The sequence below is a fragment of the Syzygium oleosum genome, unplaced genomic scaffold (assembly GCF_021117445.2).
Source record: "Syzygium oleosum isolate NSW1041296 unplaced genomic scaffold, Sole_v2.1 Sole_v2.09, whole genome shotgun sequence".
In the NCBI taxonomy this organism is placed as follows: Eukaryota; Viridiplantae; Streptophyta; class Magnoliopsida; order Myrtales; family Myrtaceae; genus Syzygium; species Syzygium oleosum.
The window spans coordinates 3266938-3287568 of NW_026607493.1; the positions used below are offsets into that span (position 1 = coordinate 3266938).

Here is a 20631-nt window from a genome sequence, read left to right on the forward strand (position 1 = left end):
ATGGCTCCCGGGAGCAGCGAGGAGTCACAGTGCTACTCGGCGCCGAGGGGGGGTCCCCTGCCGGTGAGGGCGAGGGCTGGACCACAAGCCCCTGAAGCGGCAGCGGCTCGTCGTCCGGTCATATAGCGAGGTCGGCCTCGCCCGGATCGGACGGAGCCGAGCCTCGCAGTCGTGAGACCGCGGCGGAGTCGGCCTCGCCAGTCACGTGCGGCTAGAGCCTCGCAGTGTGGCTCAGTGGTTACGGTGAAACCTTGGCCAGGTGGGTCGCTGACAAGAGGAGGCTTGGCCTCGCTTGATCTGGGGAGGCCGGCCTCGCCATGCGCCAGTAGCCGGCGAGCCACCTCGCCCTGGGCGGCGGAGTCCGGCCCTCGCCCTCGCTTAGGCCACTGGGAGGCATGTGGCGATGGCGGCGTGCCAAATAGCCCAGCTGACAAAAAAAGAAAAAAAAAAAATTAAACAATTCAAAAATATTATTAATAAAAAGAAATTTGTGTGTAGTTATGCAAAGACGCATTTCTGTTCTTTTACTATTCCGGGAATAGAAATTTTGGAGCCCGGTTACCAACACGCCTTCAAATGAAATTGTTTCGGGAATGGAATAAAAAAATGCATTTACGTTGAGGAAATAGTTAAGACACTTGAATGGTTGTTATGCGTCTGTTATAGTCTTTTTAATAGCACCTCTCTCGCCTCCCTCTTTTCTTTGTCTCTTCCCCTTCTGGATCGAAGGGATTTGACCTGGATTTCTCCCTCCCCTCCTAGTTGCTTTTCCTTTAATTGAACTTTTTTTTATTCTCCCAATCTAATTTTAAATCTGGGAACTTTGCCCTCTCAATATTATATTCGAGAGCTTTTCTCTCTGATCTAATTCTAGATTTTGGAGTTTTAATAAATAAGTATTTTATCTCCAGTTTCAATGGTGTTCACAGCAACTTTGGTATCAAATTTGTGCTCGCTCAACGTGTTTTAGCTAAAAGCTTTCGCGCCTAGCACTAGCTATAGGGCTCGCTCTCATAGTTTTCAGATCCGAGGTTATTCAACATGTTTATGTTGTTTCCGTATGGTGATGGTGTTAGGGACGTCGAACCTAGGCGCACATCACCGAAAGGCAAAACCGTAACTACAGATGGAGATCCTGGCGTGTGCTTATCACCGATGATGCTGTGTGATTCAATGATCGGCCTTTGATCCTTTCACTTGAATGTAGTCACAAATCTGTTCTTGAAGAACGAGTGTATAATTATATGCGCCAACCATGCTATGATGATATGCATTGATTTCTGATTTTTGATTTGTTTTGGAGTTCTATGGGCTTGCCTTATTGTTGTGACTTTTGAGATTTCCTTTGAATCATTTCATATATTATTTTGGTATTGAATGAAAATTTCTATTGGACCCCCTCCCCCCCACAAAAAAAAAACCAGGCCATCCTATTTCTCTATAAAGAGGGAAAAATTCATAATATAGAGCAAAATGCACGACGTCATCAGTGCATCACATGAGGGGAAACAGTCCCTGAACTTTGATTCTATGTGCAATGTCGTCCATAAATTTTTAATTTATTTAATGTGGCCCATGAACTTTGATTTAATGTGCAATGTCATCCTTACACTTTTAAATTTATTCGGTGTGATCTCGAACTATTGGTAATTGTCTAACGTAATTCTTAAATTATATGAAAATATTTAAAAGTTCTGGATTAGGTGATCACATTGAATATTGAATCAAAGTTGAGAAATCAAATTGAATAAATTAAAAGTTTATGAACGGTATTGATCATTTCACCAAAATTCAAGATCATTTATGTCATTTTGCGCGAGCAAGATTACCTCTCGCTTCTTCATTGCTTGTGGTGGGTAATTAATTTAATTTGCAAATTCTCAAGTGCTTCGTCCGGTGGGAGCGAAGACCATACATGGACCAATTTCCTAGATTTCGTTTAGCCAGCGATCTTGTTTGTCCACATAAGAGCCATCGAAAAAAGGAAAGCAAAAAAGAAAGAAAAAACTCCCATGTGTCGTTTTGTTTTTTTAATTGATCCTCGATTGGGACAATTCAAACTGTAAGCAATCACAGCACAAGACGACAACAGGACTTTCAAAATTAAGATCGGACCAAATTGCCCTTCCGAGCTCGGCTGCTTCTCGGTGCAAGAGGAAGCCCGTCATCTTCAACTTCGGCGACTCGAACTCGGACACCGGCGGCTTCTCGGCGGCGCTCGGGATCAACTTCGCGTTGCCCGACGGGCGCGCCTTCTTCCACGAGGCCACCGGCCAGCTGTGCGACGGGCGGCTGACCATCGATTTCCTCTGTGAGTTCTCGCTCTCTCTACGCCGCGATTTCCGGGGGTGATCTCTCCCTAGGGAGTGACTGAAGCACATGACGAGCACCACTAGTTCCAACGCCATTGTACAATTTTCTTTGAAAAGCACATGAGAATGTTTAGTTTTAGGTGCACCCGTTTCTATACCTTTACCTTAACAAAAATTTGCTTGAGCTAGAATAGGATTCATTCCCACGTACTCACAACTCATGTCACACCGACCACGTGAATGATTTCTATACTGTAATTGACTTTATCGAAGAGAGTTAGCAAGCTCGACTGTACAAAATAAAACTTAGATGATTAAATCGCGTAAATCTAGAAAGTTAGAGGACCAAATCGCGTGGATGCTGAAATTTTGGCGAGATTTGTGTGAAATCCAAATCAGGTGAGAGCTTGAACACGAGTTACTTGAGCCCATACTTGGGATCATTGGGCCCAAATTTCGGCAACGGTGCCAATTTCGCCGTCGCCGGCTCGGCCACCCTCCCCCGCTTCCAGCCCTTCAGCTTGGACGTCCAAGTCCGCCAGTTCCTCCTTTTCCAACTTCGCTCGCCGTTACTTCTCTCCAGAGGTACTTCGTCCTTAACTTAACATTAACCTCTACAAGGAAGCAAAAATAGGATAAGTTTGATTTGGTTTCCGCGATTTTAGGCCACGCGAATTTGGTCGGCGAGGACGGCTTCACGGACGCTCTCTACATCATCGACATCGGCCAAAACGACCTCGCGACTCAGTTCACCACCCTTCCGTATTCGCAGGTCGTCGGGAACATCTCGGTCGTTATCGAAGAAATCAGGCTCGCCATCTCGGTCGGTCCACGGTTACCGAAAGGCTCGATACCTATACGGCGAAAAAGATTAGACTCGATACCATCTTTGTAAATCGAATTTTGCGTGTCTAATTTTTGCAGAGCATATACCAAACCGGAGGGAAGAATTTCTGGGTGCACAACGCCGGGCCATTCGGCTGTTTGCCTAACATATTGGTCACTTCCGCCCATACTCAAAGTGACATTGACGAGCTCGGATGCCTTCGATCTCGCAATAATGCTGCTCGAGAGTTCAATCGACAATTGCGATCCCTTTGCGATGACCTGAGGCCTCAGATGAAGAACGCCACGATCGTGTACGTCGACGTCTTCGCGATCAAGTACGACCTCATCGCCAATCACGCTAAACACGGTATGGTTCCGTCGCCTCTCTGATCCCGACTCCCCCTACGAGTTCCGTTAGAGTTCGACCGTCGAATCGCAACTCGAGTGTGAGCAAGGATCTTGTTAGCTTGTCCCGTGTGCCGTGGGAGGAGCGATGACGACGGTCGATTTACTAAAAGTTTTGTGTTTTTTCGTGTCGCGATGTGGGTAGGATTCGAGAACCCGTTGATGGCGTGCTGCGGCAACGGCGGGCCGCCGTACAACTACAATCCCAACATCACTTGCGGCCGGATCGGCTTCACCGTGTGCGACGAGGCGTCGTGACGCGTGAGCTGGGACGGCGACCGAGTCGGCCAATTCTTTCGTCGCCTCTCGAATACTCTCCTCTAACTACTCCACCCCTCCGGTTGCTTTTGATTTTTTGTAACGTTTAAATTCACTTTTTAACGTTTAAATTCACTTAGAAGATTTTTTTGGAGTTTGCTCATTTTATGATATTTGCTCATTTAATTACTTAACAAAGATCCCAGTTTTTTGGGAATTCTTTTTGCAATTTCTTCCTTTTTTTAATTAGGGCAAGCCCAAGTTGTTAAGTGGCAACAGCATTACATGAGATTAATAATAATAATAATAATAATAACAATAATAATTTCATGTGCTCATGGTCATTGCCAGTGATGGGCAAGACATGTTCACATGCTCATTTTGAATTTAAATATTCCATTTATTTTTTTCACGTTATGGACACCAACATATCATAATGTACGCACCAAATTCTGGTTAGAAATGCAATCACGGAAAGGAACCAAACTCTAAACTACCCGCGTTCAAGACGGTTAGATCCGAACCCGATCCGACTCGTTAGTTTCGCCACCTCCTTTTAGGTGGAAGATAACGAGTATCGGTGGACACGGGGATAACTTTCTTTAAGTATCTAGAAATCTCTCCATCGTCCCGTCTTTCGAGAATGAATCGTGACCGCCTCGACGGATCTTTCCGATTAAAAAAATTTGGAAGAAAAATGAATGGATGATTAGGATCGAGCGCTCGAAAAAGATTTCCACTTGTTAACCTAATTATTGATTCGAAAGCTACTGCCTACTCATTTTCCATTTCATTTAGGGTGCGTTTGTTTGAAGAAAAGTATTTTTTGGGAATCCGTTTTCCGGACTTTCACTCGTTTGGATCGTCGAAAATGGTAAGTCAACTGAAAACACTTTTCGGTTAAGGAAAATATTTATGTATAAAATTAGGAAAGTGAATTCTCTAATTTAAGAACGTGAAAACACTTTCCCGATTTACTTATCTTGAATTTGTTAATATTTTTTCTTTTCTCTTATTTCTTTTTTTCTTTTCTTTTCTTTTTCTTTTTCATTTATTTTCTTTTCTTAATAAAAATAATTTAAAAAATACAAATAATTTAGAATAATTTTAAAAATATAAATTTTTTTGATAATTTTCATCATCAGATTTACCTCACCAAACAACTGAAAACACTTTCCAAGTGCTTTTTAGGTTTTAGCCAAATAATGAAAAATGAAATGGAAAATGACTTTCTGGAAAGTATTTTCCAGAAATGGTACATTTTCCGCGAAACAAACACATCCTTAATCGATAATTAATCGAGAAAATAGTTTAACCTCTTTGTATACTCATTCATTTGTTATGTCGTAATCGAGATCGGGATGACATTGTTGAGCTCGCTCATTACATTTTTATTAACTAGAAATAAACTATGTAAAAATTCCGTGTACTTTCGATAGCTTTAAGAGTGGTATTTAAAGTAGACAAAAATTCAACAACGGCCATAAAATACTAAAAGGCGGTAGTAAAACTTCAAAATCAAAACCCAAAACAAACAACAACTATTTTCCTTCGAATTTTTTTTTTCATATTTTCCATAATAACAACATCCGAAGAGATCAACAACCAGACTAAAAAATTTAATCACATTCATTGTCCACTAAATTAAAGGGTTAATTCCCAAAAAAGCGCACCAATTTTACTCCGAGCGACAATTCTAACCCGAATTTTTTATGTTTCAATAAATAACGCCAGTTTTTACTCGAGTCCTGAATCTGGCGCCCACGATGTGTAATTCAAAATTGTTCGGGCCGGATTTAAGATTTAAGTAAAAGTCGGTGATTTTTTACGATATAAAAAAAAGCTCGGCTTAGAATTGTCGCTCAAAATGAAGTCGGATTTTTTTTTTTGGATTAACCCCTAAATTTAATAATAACATTTCCGACCAAAAAAAAATAATAAACAAATAACAAGATACTAATTTCCTTTTTTAAAACAATTTTTTTTTCAATCGCGAATATCGCCAGCTATAAATCCGCAAAGTCGGGGATCTGCGCGAGTACGTTGTGTCATTTCGTTCGTCGAGGGACAAAGCTCCATCGTCGCTGCTTCGTTCCTTCAGATCTCTCTCTCTCTCTAGAGCTCCATCCGCGACATCGCCAGGCAATCTCTCTCTCTCTCTCTCTCTATCTCTTCCTGCGAGAAATTGCTTTTTGGTGTTCGATCTGATCGAGTTGCGGAGGGGAAGGATCGATCCCATCGATCCGATCGGTTGCGCGATCGAGGTTCGATCCGTCTCTGCATTTCCAGAATTTGTGTGTGCGCGTATGTGTTTGCGAGGAGCACGTCGGGGGCCGTGGGATTTGGTTTGATCCGAGCTTGCTTCTAGGGCCCGCCGGACGCTCGATCTGGCTTTTCGCGATCCTCGATCCCGTCGTCGGATCTCCATTCATTTTTTTTTTTTGGTTGTGAATTTCGTGGATCTCTGGATCGTTTCGTCGCTCTCGCTCGTGAATGCGTTGGCGCGTGTGTCCCCGCGCGCTTCGCTTCTGGTGTTTCGAGATCCTTTCGGTTCTCTGCGAATGCTGGTTCCTGGTGATTACGGGAATGGCAGATCTGTCGCTTCTCGAGGCAGATCTCGGAGAATGAATGTTTGATCTTTGCCTTTTTTGTTTTTGGTTTCATTCTTGTGCAGCCGGGACGATTTCGTGAATGCGTGATTTTGCTAACGTGTCTAGAAAGTTGTTAACGAAATGGTGCAATTTGGCAACGTGAATTTACTAGCGCATTTAACGATGTGGGATTTACCAATTGAATAATTGCCAATCACGGAGCAAAAATCCGATATTTCAGCTCACGGATTTGTTGGGTTTTTGCTAAAGTCATTTCCTTAATCTTCAACGAGACGTGTTTCAGAATTATTTCGAGTCCAATTATATTTTCTCTGTGTGGAGTGTCTTGTTACACATTCCGTGTCTTACGTTTCTGATTCGTAATACTTGATGCATGTGTGTGTGTGGATTTTTAAGTTGCTATCCTGAATTGCCAAGCTCTAGATCATGAAATATAGGTCGTTAAAAGTCTTGGTTCCGATATCGTATTCCGTTTTGATTGCACGTGATCCAACAAGTCTCTCGGGAGGAAATACCCATTTTAAGCACCCCCAATACCCCATATGTAGACAGCTCTAGTAGATGGATATCCCAAGCCTAACTTTTACAGATTTTGGAGGCTATGTAATGGTAGTGAACCACTTGCACATGATAAGGAGATAGTTTGAATGAGTAGTAGATTTGCAACATGATTTAATTGGGTGTCTGGAGAAGTGGGTTTAGAGTATGGTATGCTGGACCTCTGTGAATATCCAATACAATCATGTGGCATCATTTAACATACCAATTATTGGAAAGTTTCTAGGAATTATCTAGCAATAATCTGAATAAAGTAGTTGCCTACAACCTGAGCGTGGACACTCTGCATTAAGTCCCTATATAAATCCAAAAAATGCGTGCTACACCGAACATTCTCGATCTCCACATGTTGTCATCAGGATCAATTCATGTAAGATAATTAATAAGATGGCATTCATATGTAGTATGCACATGCTTCTTTCGTATTCCTTCTGTCTCTTTGTTATGCGATATGCTTATTCAGTCAGTCTTTTGGTATCAATTGCTGTCTCCACTTTATTAATAAATTAAAATGCTGTTGGCTATTCATTGCTCATCTTAGATTGGCTTTAAGAAATTTACATGATGACTGTTGATTCTAATGAGGTCATTGTTAGTCTCTCTTGAATTACTTTATTACTTTTCCTCTGTATTCTCTTTGACTATTAGTTATTTAATCTGAATACCATTTTATTTGAATGTAGTCATCCATAAACTTGGTTAATTGAATTTGGCAGGCTTGAAAATGGGGCTGTCTTTCACGAAACTTTTCAGTAGGCTGTTTGCTAAGAAGGAGATGCGTATTTTGATGGTGGGTCTTGATGCTGCTGGTAAGACTACAATTCTGTACAAGCTCAAGCTGGGAGAAATTGTCACCACCATTCCAACCATTGGTGAGTCTGAAACTAATATTTGGCAATGTGAAACATTTTTCTTAATTGACCCTGCACTTCTTGATTCTTATGCTAATTTTTCCATGTGCACCTTGGGGAATTATTTTATGTCTCCTTCACAATTGACCCTGTTGCTTATGTGGTTAGGATTCAATGTTGAGACCGTTGAGTACAAGAACATCAGCTTCACCGTCTGGGATGTTGGGGGCCAGGACAAGGTACATTTGTCTAGGAGGAGTTCACTCCATTTTTTCACGTCATATGTGGACTGTTTTGCCTTTGATAAGTAGTGTCACCAGAAGATCATGACAGATTAACTTTCCCTAGGTCAAATTGGTATATGTATTGTGCTGTAATTCCGATGAGTAATTTGAACCTGTGACACTGATTTATGGGCCTGATAAATTCATCTTGTTTCGTGGGTAGGTTGGTAGCTTGTATTTGGGTTAGCCTCCTCCTTATTGGATAGAGTCATGCTTGATTGATTGTTTCTAGTCACAGAAGCATATCATATGTTGAGCCTGTAACTTTGGACTACCCTTCTTTATTGAACCAAGTTCAAACCTCATTTGGATGCATTCTTCTTGTTGTCACATTCACAGAAGATGTTGGGATTCCATACTTTATGCCATGGTTATATTTTCAGTCTTATGTCTGGTCTTGTTTGATTTGGTTCATATGTTTGACCATGAGGCCTTCGTTTTCCTCCTATTGATCGATTCTTTTGCTTCAGATTCGCCCCCTGTGGAGGCATTACTTCCAAAATACCCAAGGCCTGATCTTTGTGGTTGACAGCAATGATCGAGACCGTGTGGTTGAAGCTAGGGATGAGCTGCACAGAATGTTGAATGAGGTACTAGAAAGCCCTGTGTCTGCAACTGTTGCTTCGGAATTGGATAGAACTAGAAGATGCAATTTGTTCACTAGGGATACAAATATTATGCATCCCAGAATATCAAATTAATACGGTCAAAATTGGTAGCTCAATCTCCTGTCTAAAGATATCACGATAGGGGTTTCATGCAACTTTGTGCATGACAAACAAAACATGACGAGTGACAAACAGAGCCTTATTTTGAACCAGTTCTGCAAAAATTTGGTGTAACATATATTTGTTAGTCTACTCTACTATATACCTCATGCAGTGGTAGAAAAACTGAATCTTTGATTTTGATTGATTGCTCAAATATGAAGCTAGCGGAATCCAACTAACTAGATTTGCACTTTCTGAGTGAAAAGAGATGGGGCAGAGAATCTTGTGATGCGGGAAAATCTGTCGCAGCGAAAATCATTGAAGTTAAAATTGAGATTTGGAAGATCATAAATTCCAGAACCAGGAATCGTATGGATTAGTTGTCAACTAACTTTGCTCCTGTATAACAGTAGTAAAATAGGTGTTGTATATTTAGATAGCATTTTCCTGCTACATGGATTGGTCGCCATTGATTTTTCAAGTATTTGATGCCATTTGTTTGACGGAATAGAAAAAACAAATAACATCTACCGATGCTGATGAGGTCTGAGATTCTGCACTTTCAGACCCAAATATACCTGATACTGAAAGATGGCTGGGTCGAATATTACGCACGACGACTCTCGTTTTGTTATTCTCTCTTAGAGGCTCTTAATCTGAAAGATGTGGGGAATGCTGCTGTGTGGTTTCTATTGTAAAGGATAGCAATGACAGGAAGACTCACTGAATTTGTGGTTGCAGGATGAGTTGAGGGATGCTGTGTTGCTAGTGTTTGCTAACAAGCAAGATCTTCCAAATGCAATGAATGCTGCTGAAATCACCGACAAACTTGGCCTTCACTCTCTCCGTCAACGTCATTGGTAATTAGTTTTGGCATCTCTCTCTCTGTCTCTCTGTCTCTCTGTCTCTCTGTCTCTCTCTCTCAGTGGTCTCATCATCCCAAACATATGTGCATCAAAGGTACATCCAGAGCACATGCGCCACCTCCGGTGAAGGCCTCTATGAAGGACTGGACTGGCTCTCCAACAACATTGCAAACAAGGTGATGTTTCGTGAGCATTACACTCTAAGGCGTTATTTATGGAGAATAGCACAAAAGAAGTCTCATTTCTATCGATTTTTTTTATGTCTGTGCAGGCATAATCGTGCTGATCCTGAGGCACCTCGGTTCGAGTAGGAACTTCGCATTACTTTTCGTTGTTCTTGAATTTGGTATCTTTTTTCACAGTTTGTGTTCAGTTTGATATTGTTGCTGATTTACGTTGTCGCTGATACCTGTAGTTAAACAATATTCGACGGATCTTATTCTTTATTGTCATTGTAAAACGTTTATTCTTTTTCTCGACGTGGCGTTTGCATGCGTAACTGGTGATGGATTTTTCTTGAAATCAAAAGTGCCAGGTTTAGCGAATCTCTGAACTTATGGGTTGTGCTATGCGTGATTTTACTAAATAGTAAGATGAGGTGACCCTACATAGTTGACCAACTGATGTCCCTTTTGGTTGTAGCCCGTCTAACTTCCTGCGAAGCTGATTTGTAAGTGGAATGGCCATTGTATGTACCACTTAAGGAGGGAAAATATTTTCTGGTTAATTAAGAAGGTGAAATTTCGAAAATCGTCACGCACCCGGACTAGACTCTCTAAGTACCCCTAGACTTGACCTTGTTGCAAACGATCCTGGCACAGACGACTTTGTTCCGAGTGACCCCCAGCGCAACGGCAACCAAAGTGTTGGTTCTCGGGAACCCCTAGTGCATCTTAGTTGCCGGCGAACACGGGCAAGTCGCGTGTGCATTTCCCGTGCACACTTTTTTTCAGCCCGAATACAGGCGAAAAAAAGCGTCTCATTGGGTTCGCATCAGCTCATGACGTTCTCATTCCGCACTTAACACTGATTACATTGATAATGGAAGTATGAGCAATTTTTCTACTTTCTTCCCTCTTCTGATTATTTGTTAAGAGTGTTTGACCCAAATTGCACATGGAACAGAGTTGTCAACTGTGGGGTTGTTTGAACAAGTTCAAATCTGGGGGTGGTACCTTTGAGAATCTTGCCTCACTTGGAGGGAGTTTTGGAATTTTCCGAATAGGAAAGCAGAGAACAAGAGAAAAAGGGTACTGCAACAAATCATTATTGGAACCTCATGCCCGTTTCCATCGACGATAACATAACTTGTCATTCCCAAATCATGGTTCGCGACAGAATCTTTGCTTCATACACACAGACAACACTATTGACTCCCAACCAAAAACAGAAACAAAACGACAACTTCTTCCCATTTCTTGACATGCAGGTGATCTGTCCTCGACCCCTTCATGTTCTGAGCTCCAAATTATTCCAGGACACTAGTCAGAGCGGAGTTTGTCCCTAAGCCGCGGACGGAGCGGCGACATATTGAACAGGCGCAGCTTCGGACAGAGCCGCTATGAATGGCTCCATGTTCACCGCCTTCTCCACGGCCTCGACCTCGGGCCCCTTGTAGTCCAGAGACTCATCGTTGTAGATGTCCCGCCACTTCTGGACCAACATCTTGATATCCTCTCTCTGCATGTTCTCTTCCTTTCCCGTGTACCTCCACGGCTTTGATCCCTACAATTCCCGCAACATTACGCAGATAACATCAAAAGGTCAGGCAATTAGGATTTAATTAACCATCTCATCTAGTAAAACTTTGCATGGATTTGAAGGCTGGTGCTGCTTACCGCTGCGCAGTAGTGAACCACCTTCACTTTCTCGAGCTCAACATTCTCCGGGTGACGCCATAACATGGCGAGCACGAGATTGTAGACCAGTGGAATCGGCTTATAGACATTTCTGAAGTACATGTTCAAGAAGTCCTGCCACGATATAAGAACACGAATTTCAAAGTTAATATGGAAGATATCACTGTTTGATTGTTAGACAATGGTAAAAAATCATTCACCAAAATGAATTTGTCTAGTTAGTTTGCTAGTTAAGTTATTACGCCATTCACCTGCTCAGCGAAAGGCGTTGGAGGAGTGATCTTGAGGTTCTCCAAGAGGTCCACATAAGTGGCGATGCTCGGCTCATAGACGAACATGCCGGCATTGAAGTAAAGGGCGGGTGGCTCGCCCATCTCCGCCAGCCACTTGACCTTCTCCGGCGACTGTTGGCAGTACCCGATCTTGTACTGCGGGGTGTGGCTCCACGTCTTTTCGCAGAAGCAGTCCATTACGGCATAGAAGTAACCGTCCGGCTGGTCGAACAGATGGTCGATGTTCTCGTACACTTGGATGTCCCCGTCCAAGTATATCATCTTGCTATACTCCACAAACTGCACATGCAAATTGAAAATGAAAATCGTCACGAAAGACAAATATTGTTTTACTTAATTCCGAACATACCAATAATTAATATACGGTTCGAACATGGCCACTAATCTAGACGGTCAAGTGCATTGAAGTATTGCATTGAACGAGAAATCTTATACACGTACCTCCCAGATACGGAGCTTGGAGTAGTTGATGACGTAGTAGGCCATGGCGAACTGGGTCTGGTTCTCGGGCGGGTAAACGGGCTCTATCTCCCGGACCACGCACCCCTGCGACTCCAGGATCCGCCGGTGCTCCTCCGGCACGTCAGGCAGCACTGCGACGACCAGAGGGTATGCCGCCTTGGCCTTCCTCAGGCCCTTTGCCAGCCCGACAACCCCCTTCACGTAGTCGCCGTTCCCCGCCAGGAACGTCACGTACGCCCTGCCCGGGAGGTTCGCGGGCACGGGTAAGTCGGCCGGCTTCAACGAACTAGGGACCAGCTCAGGTGCCATGACTAACTACAGATTGCGCTGTTTTCACGCGGAAGTGTCGAGAGAGGGGCACGTGAGCCGCAGGGAAGAGAGTGAAGATGACTGTACGAGGAGTCTTATGTCTTTGTGAGTGATTTGTGCAGGCTGCGGAGGTGAATATATATAGACATGAGAGGGGGAGAGAACGAGGTTGAAGAAGTTGGTAGAAATAAAGAAAAGCTGGGATGCATTTCATTTGATTATTATTCTTTTTATCTTGGTCGCAATTTCTTTGGATTTGAGGCCACGTGTATGATTGGGTTGATCGGACGGCGGTAGTGGAGGTAGCCGGAAATTTCTGGAAAATGTACAATGTCAAGAGAAATTACTAGAAGAGCAGCCTTGCGACAGTAATACATGTACTAAGGTTCCGGAAGATTGAGGAGTGTTCAGGTATTAGGTTTAGGAATAAATCAAGTTCTTAAATAAGTTATGGTCGTCGTCTATGTTGTGAACCACAAGAAACAAAAGAAGAAAAATACCTAACTAATGCAATCATGTGAGATACCAATCAATTGAATACGAAGATTCTTGTTAAAATTGAACGGCGATATCATGCCAGTTATCTTGTGACAAGTAGTGATAGGAGGATGCGAAGTTTAGCGTAGTGAGCTTTTCTTGGTATCCCATGTTTCATCTAAAAACGGCAATTATTCATTAAGAAAATGGGGGAATACAGAGTGATAAAGTAGCACATTTGCCGCTAGCTGGTTTCTTTCTTCTTCTTGCTAAACCTTCTAATGGCATTATGGTGCCCTAACATTAGATACAAACTAAGACTAATTCATAATAATTACGCGAGACCCTTGTTGATTGGTACAAATATCCATTTGCAATTTACCCCAATTTCTCAATAAATTTACACAATTGTGAACTAGTCTTTTGTATCTCAAGGGTCGCTCTTCATCGTTTGAGCTGCCAAAGTAATCAAATTTCCTGATATCATAGCACCCCCAACGACTCGATAAGGAAAAAAAAAATACTGATTTTTGCCCATTTTTCTGCGTTATGAGAACTATCCAAAACTGATTTCCAAAATTACTCAACAAACTTTAAAATTTTGTCGAATCAAAGCGCAAAATATGCAATCAGTAACTTCTGGTGGAAGTGTTTTTCCCTCTTGGAATTGTTGCATCTTTCGCATGCCAACCAAGTGACCGCTGTATGCTTCCTTTCGAAGGTTGCCTTCCCTTCTTTCTCTAGGGATGCCTTGGTTTGCAAGTTCATAAGATAAAGTGAGTTGACTGAAAAGGAAAATAAATAAATAAATATTTATATAATAAGGAGTACTTTTCCACGATGCCGTGATACACTTTGCAAGAGAGAAAAAAGAAAGATGGCCTAGAATAAAGTAGTAAAGAGATGAAATGAATATATCTTGTCATTTTCTTCGGGGATTAATTGTGGGAAAAATTATGTTTAGAAGTCAAGAAGCTTTTAATACTAGTATTTAGGCATATACTTATATTGGGAGAATGATCAAAATTTAGGCGACAATGAGAGGTCGAAATCAGCCTACAAATTGAAATTGTGTTTAATTTGGACCTTCAGAATGGTGGACAAACGGCTAAGTTGATAGAAATATGGAGAAACATACAAAGCTGACAAATGGCTGCATGAAAATTCAACTACTCTTTTTTCTTCTTTTTTCTAATACATGGCGAGAATTAAATTTCAACCCACTTTTTTGTTGGCGACTCATCAGCAAGGTCCAGACATTCAACCATCACAAGATTTTATTCGAGTAAAACGTGGATTAAAAATGATAAATTTCGTGGGGCTACGAAGTGATCAGGACTAAGGAGATTGTAAGTTAGGTCCACATTGTTGTCTCCCTCGTCTCGTTAGGGTTGTGGCTCATTACATTTTTCTTGTAGGGTCGCAGCTGATTCTATGCTCTTGGCCAAGCTGGGGCTATGCGTAACATCATCGTGTCAATCAATCGAATGGAAAAGGAAAAGGAGAAAACAAAAGGGGTAAAAAGCGTGCAGTTTTTATTCCACGAAATCCCATTCCAAGCTTTTCGGGAATTTGATAACAAGACGACTTCCTTTTGCAGCAATTTTTGGAAAACCCTAGTGCATGTCGTGTGAATTTGCGATCGTCTCTTTCGAGGCCGAGCAACATTGATTCGTCACATTCAGTTGAGAACTAGATGGGCTACGGAGGTTCTTGGGTGCATCTGTTTCATGCTTTTTACTAAAGTGAAAGACACATTCCCATGTTCCTTAGCGGGGGAGGTTACAAAAGGTGTGGCCATACGATTCACGAGTTCAATCATTGGCACCGGAATCGATCCATAGGAGACGTGTGTGGGTTGTTCACGGTGTTTCTGGGAGGTTGGGATAAGATGTTCCGATAACAAGCCAGCCGTGAACGGGAAAAAATACTAAAGAACTCATAAATATATCGTGTTACTGCCAATTCAATCATAAATTTTTTTTTTTGTCAATAGATATGCGGTCTTACCGGTAAAGTGATTAGGGGGTTGGGGATGCTAATATCATAGATACGGGGCTTGACTCCCACGGCAGAGCAAAAGTCAGAAAGTGAGGAGTTAGAAATATGACAGACAAAACAAAATCATAAATATTTTAATTGGATTAATTTAGTCCTAAACTTTTTTTACTTTGATTTCAGTTGAGTCCATCTAAGCAAATTAGATCGGAAATTGTTTATGTGGATGCGAATCATCGTACGTGACACAATAGGTGTTGACATGACGACTAGCATAGTAAGCGTTGACATTGATAATTTTAAAATTTTTTTTTTCTTTTTCCTTTTCGTTGTTCCTAAGGGTCTCAAAGTTGCTAAGTGATCATACAAAGGTTTTTGTGGGTTTTATTCTCTTCCTAAGCTAACTCTAACTTATTCTAGGATAGCGATTAGCATCCGATTTATTGAAAAACAGCACGGTAAATAAACATCCAAATATTGAAAGCAACTAACTAACGGTGCGGAAAGTAGGGACCCGATCTAAGTCAGCAAAGAATATATATGGCCTCGTTATAAGTCTCGCGGCATAATTCATCTGAAGCTTGAGTTTAAATCTAAAACTAATCTAATCCATTCTAATTATCTATTTAGAAATGATTCTATGTCTAATTTGATTTTATTGAATGGAACTATAACTAACTAGTTATTGCTAAACTAGCCTTATTAGACTGAACCAAGTGCGTGCACTCTCGGCCTTCGGTCTTTGGGAAGTTCATGACCATCACCATCTTCATTAGTATCGAACATCCATCACATCCGACATTCATGTCATGCAAACAATCAAAGTAGCCAATCAGTAGGTTCAGCAGTCAACAAGTAACAAAGCAGTCAGGCTAATGAATCTAAATTCGCCTATACGATTCAATTGACCCCAGCTACCTCCTAATCGAATTCAAGGTTCATTGAATGGAATTAACGGTTAATAGCCCCCCCGCTTGTGTGCACAATGCAGAAGGCTACCATCGTCTCCGACCACTTCTTCACCGGCGACTGCTCCTCCGTCGTCTCCGAGCCGCTCCGCTTCTGCTTGCCCCCCGAAGAAGACCCTCTGCTTCTTCCCCCAGTTCTCCTCCGGCAGGAGGAACTACTACGTCGTCCTCGAAAGATTTGGCTTTGTAATTACTGAGTGGGAGTACGAAAGATTTCTCAGTAAAGCCGTAGTTTTAGGGAGGTTCATTATGAGCAATAGGTCACAGCTACTTCTGGTCAAGCTGCGACGGTGCATGCGGGGAAAAAGCAATGATGTGGCCTTGGGTCTTATATAACCTGTGTTCCACTTTCGTTTGCTGTGCTCATGTGGCGCATTGGTGATGCTCAAGGATAAAGTAACCGAGAGAATGTTTATGTGACTTTATGACTGTTAGTTGTCTGCTGAATTCTGTGAGTTCCTGAGCATGACATTCTTATTTTTTCAATATGATAGATCTTGAGGAAGACAATTTGGTCGTTGCAGCTCGAATCAGCAGGTACTACAAGGAGACTGACTACATATATTTTCTGTCAAGTTGCATTTGTGGTTTGCAACTCTTTAAGCATAACTGATTGTTGTGTTATGTAGACAAGTTCCCTGGACCCACCTGGGGACTGGACCGCCAGTGGTCCGGTGCCCAATTCCCATTTTTTGGAACCGGTGCTTAGTGGGCGGTTCTCGGTTCCAGGGTGGGAGAACAGATCACCTCTAGCAATCTGTGTCTCGCCACGCTACTTCGTTCAGCTCCTTTTCTGTTGCTCTATTCAAGGTTGTGTACAGAGATTTTGCTCTCTTATATGTGCGAATCAGAGAATCCAGGTCGATGAACCTGCCAATTGATTCGATCTTCCATAGCTTCGTGTCATTTTGCTCCGTCATTTCTGTTCAAGTTCTTTAGTCTGTGATGCTCTGTTCTTTGGTTTCCTTTATGCTGAATTTTGGTAATTCTCTGATATTCTGTAACACATTCATGATACTGATGTTCAGTGACATTCTGATTCCGGTTTAATCAGCAAATTTGTTTCAGTTATTTGCACTAGAAGCAAGATAAGGCAGAGATGGCTTCGGTAGGCAGTAAGGGAGGGGTAAAAGTGAGAGATCAGAGGAGTGCAGCTCCCATTGACTCAAACAGAGAAGGTAAGGCTGCAGAGAGCACTCAAAAAGCTCGAGGCTTTGTCTTCGATGGCTAATTCCAATGCCTCTGTCACTGTGGCCGACACGATTCCTGTCAACTACAATGACGGCTTTCTCAAGTAATGAAGCTGACCTTATTCAGTTTTTATAGCGATATATCCCATAAGTGATTGTATTTAGCATGGCACATAATATTAGTTCCTATGTGTTCCAGTTTTGCAAAGTTCACCACCTAGTTTAAGAAGGGCTTGGTCCTGCAAGTTTTGAAACCGGTCTCTGCATATTGGAGGGTTATCTTTGCAAGTACACGCATGATAAGTTGTTGCCTTTTACATCATTTTTATCTGGGCTGTGTTCATTGATGAAAACAAAGGGCCATGGATCCACCGAGCTTAATGGCGAAGTTGTAGCTATGGTATGTGGAGTAGTTGAGCGAGTCAACAAGCTGGTCTATGTTTGCACTCTGCGAGCCATGTGGCACAATGTCAGAATATTTTCTGTTCCTCTTTACTTTATGCCTTCTAATGCGAGTCTTCTTCTTCTGTTAACATCACAATGAGTGTAGATACAAGCCAGAGGTTGGAGACATCATTGTTGGACGCGTTATTGAGGTAAAATACTATATTCAATTTCATAATCATTTGGTGCATGCGCATAATCAAAGGAACTTCAGTGTATTCGAACCTTATGTCAATAACTTGTGGCAATACGTGAGCATGTGAATGTCGACATAAGCTCAACCACACATGCTTTATGTCATTTTACGTTTTCATCAATGATAATCACAATCAGTTTTCGTTCTATAAAGCTTACCTGCAAGGTTGTACAGAATATTATTCCTCAGAACATGATGGCAGAAGATAGATGTAGATAACTGTACGTGCATATAAAAATGTAAAAGTTGATTTTTTTAGCTTGCTGGCATAGGACTTTAAATTTTGGTCTTAAGATGAATGAAAAAAAAACTTCAAAATCCAGAACACCCAATGTTCAATAACTTTTTGTGACTTTGCAGTGAAAATGCAAATTATGTTCTCTCGCTGTTGACTTTTTGCCAGTCTGCGATGTTTCTCTTGCATATCTGCTGAGAATATGTGAAACCAGCATATGCTGTTTATCTATCTTATTTTAACATCGTCTTAGTATTAGGATTTACTATAAGAAATTTTCTCTCGGCTTTATTCCCAGTCTATATATTTCAGGTAGCTCCAAAGCGTTGGCGACTACTGGATACAAATTACAGTCAAGATGCTGTGTTAATGCTTTCTTCAATTAATTTGCCAGATGGAATTCAGGTACCTATGTAGCATTTTCTTTTTCTTCTGTTTTTCTTTTAGATGCTTCCACTGTTGTATGTTTTCACAGGTGGTATGCAGTCTTTCAGTTTCTCTATGTTTTCTGTTGTTCAGGATCTTTTTTCTCTATTAGTAGTTATCACACAGATTGAGAATGGCTGGATATGTAAAAAAATGGAAGATGAGAGGTGCTAGTTCTGCAGTCTTTGTTCCGATCAATAAATCTGAGAATGCATGGAAAATCCTTGAAACAGTAAAGTCAACATACCAGGGAAAAAGGTACTCTGTAGAGAATGTTCCATACATGTTGGCGACTCTACCATAACCTTAAAATGCGCATATGCTATAGCATAGTTTTCAAGATTCGTTTTCGGAGAGTACATGATTATGCGCTATGCCACACCAGATAAAAGGATTTATCTCTTCTTAGTACTTGGAGAGTGATGTCTTCTAATCAGTCCTGGGGCTCATTGATTGTCTGATTGGCAGATACAACTGGACTGATGTGAGGCTTATGTAATTCTAGGGGACATCATAATTCTAATGCTTTGCATAATAGTGATTTTAGCACGTGAAAAATTTGGCTCGGAAGGATCTTCTTTCGATTTCCTACTTGCAAATATGTCAATACTTATCGGTCGTATCGCATTATTGCGCGGCTACCAGATTTTATGCTCCTTTATGATCATGCTGCATACATATATATTTCTTGTAATAATGAAGTAGATGAGCAAGCTCAGATGTTTCATACAGATAAACTTTTAAAGCTCATGGTTCAACTTTCTCTCTTTTTTTTTCCCTGCTTTGATTACCAGAGGCGACGAACTGCAGAGGATGAGCTTAACATGCGCAGCATCTTTGAAGAGAACGATGTCATATGTGCAAGTCAAATTTCCTATCATTATGGCTCTTACAATGGTGAACTAGTTCTATGAATTGACCAACAGGTCTTCAGCTTTATGTCTTGATCTTTTCTTTCCCCTTCAGGCTGAAGTTCGCGGGTTTCAGCATGATGGTCTGCAAAGAGAAAGAAGTGAAGATCGAACGTGGAAGGATCTCGTCCACATACGTGTTTAATTAATTAATTGAAGTGAGAACAAATTTCCACAAAATGAACAAGTATTTATTAATTAATTAATTTTAAGCTTTTGTCTGCCTTGTTCCGGCCGGTCTACACATTGGGTGAAGAAAGAATTTTGAAGCTTTTTACCAAGAATTATTCTTGTCGCGACCTCATTTGACTGCCTAATTTCACAAAGGGGATGGCTAATTTATGCTAAAAAGTTAAGAACCTTGGTATCTACTTCTCTTTTATATACTAACGCTAGAATAGATTATTCGAGCAAAGAATATAACGTGAATTTTATGGTAACACTTGATCTCTACTTCTCTTTATGCGGATGGAGGAGAATCTATTCAAGTTTCGAATGACACTTTGCATATCCTAATTGGTGTAGGAGGTGTAGAATGTCGACACTTTCTAATTTGGTTTTTATTTTCAAAAGCTTGCATTCATGAACCTAACATATATTCACCAATGTTGAAATCTTAAAACTTGTTGCAACCCTAGTTATTTCGTGACCTTGAATATCCACCTCGAAACCTATTTGGCCATGATGGCTTCGCACGCTTATAACTTTAGATAATTGAAATAAACTCTTTTATCTCATACTATGTAGGATGCTATTTAGCCTGCCGATCCATTCAAAAACTAATCCACGTGAGTTCCGCAACAAATGACAAGAAAACCGTCTCCCAAACACATTAGAGCTCCGCACGCGTTACGCACATGCCAAATAGGAGATGGATGGAAGCTGTTCTTAGTAGGATAATTAATAGATACATGACTTTCAAAGGTGTGGCATGTGCAACATGAAACTGGTTAATATCATGTGATAAATTAGTCAAAATAAGTAAGTGACAGAAATATGAAATTATTGCACGACCGCTTCCCTTCCCGATCTTAGACGTCGAATTTCCGGTCTTAATAAGAAGGTACATCAGGCCCGACCCACGTTAGAAATAAGCACCGTGTTTTGGGCCAACACTCGGAATTTTCTTTCGCTCGAAATTTCCTTAGTCTACTAAACGGTTGAATTCTATAATTGATG

General features: G+C 41.3%; 4 protein-coding genes across 7 annotated transcripts; 3 read left to right on the top strand and 1 right to left on the bottom strand.

The window, feature by feature from the left end:
* LOC115673573 (GDSL esterase/lipase At1g09390-like) lies at positions 1-3825 on the top strand. Its single transcript, XM_056314513.1, has 6 exons — positions 1-63; positions 2077-2311; positions 2712-2897; positions 2978-3135; positions 3237-3507; positions 3691-3825. The coding sequence occupies exons 1-6, from the start codon at positions 1-3 to the stop codon at positions 3801-3803; spliced, it is 1026 nt and encodes a 341-aa protein (XP_056170488.1). The 3' UTR covers positions 3804-3825.
* Positions 3826-5832: 2007 nt separating this feature from the next.
* LOC115673512 (ADP-ribosylation factor-like) lies at positions 5833-10163 on the top strand. Of its 2 annotated transcripts, none has more exons than XM_030595706.2 (7): positions 5833-5945; positions 7690-7845; positions 7993-8063; positions 8579-8698; positions 9560-9678; positions 9779-9860; positions 9956-10163. In XM_030595706.2, the coding sequence occupies exons 2-7, from the start codon at positions 7698-7700 to the stop codon at positions 9959-9961; spliced, it is 546 nt and encodes a 181-aa protein (XP_030451566.1). In that variant the 5' UTR covers positions 5833-5945; positions 7690-7697; the 3' UTR covers positions 9962-10163. The 2 variants fall into 2 exon arrangements, with proteins under 2 accessions (XP_030451566.1, XP_056170856.1); XM_056314881.1 differs by lacking the exon at positions 5833-5945 and adding an exon at positions 6045-6067.
* Positions 10164-10976: 813 nt separating this feature from the next.
* LOC115673751 (galactinol synthase 1-like) lies at positions 10977-12725 on the bottom strand. The gene is made up of 4 exons (XM_030596008.2): positions 12278-12725; positions 11795-12115; positions 11523-11657; positions 10977-11409 (listed from the first exon to the last, which is right to left on the bottom strand). Exons 1-4 carry the CDS (start codon positions 12605-12607, stop codon positions 11188-11190), a joined length of 1008 nt encoding a protein of 335 aa, XP_030451868.1. The 5' UTR covers positions 12608-12725; the 3' UTR covers positions 10977-11187.
* Positions 12726-17242: 4517 nt separating this feature from the next.
* Positions 17243-19774, top strand: LOC115673691 (exosome complex component RRP4 homolog). 3 transcript variants are annotated; one of them, XM_056314438.1, is made up of 5 exons: positions 17243-17344; positions 17599-17699; positions 17791-17836; positions 18428-18520; positions 19336-19774. In XM_056314438.1, the coding sequence occupies exons 2-5, from the start codon at positions 17638-17640 to the stop codon at positions 19453-19455; spliced, it is 321 nt and encodes a 106-aa protein (XP_056170413.1). In that variant the 5' UTR covers positions 17243-17344; positions 17599-17637; the 3' UTR covers positions 19456-19774. The 3 variants fall into 3 exon arrangements, with proteins under 3 accessions (XP_056170413.1, XP_056170412.1, XP_056170411.1); XM_056314437.1 differs by having other exon boundaries at positions 17249-17699; positions 18635-19774; XM_056314436.1 differs by having other exon boundaries at positions 17249-17699.
* Positions 19775-20631: the final 857 nt, after the last annotated feature.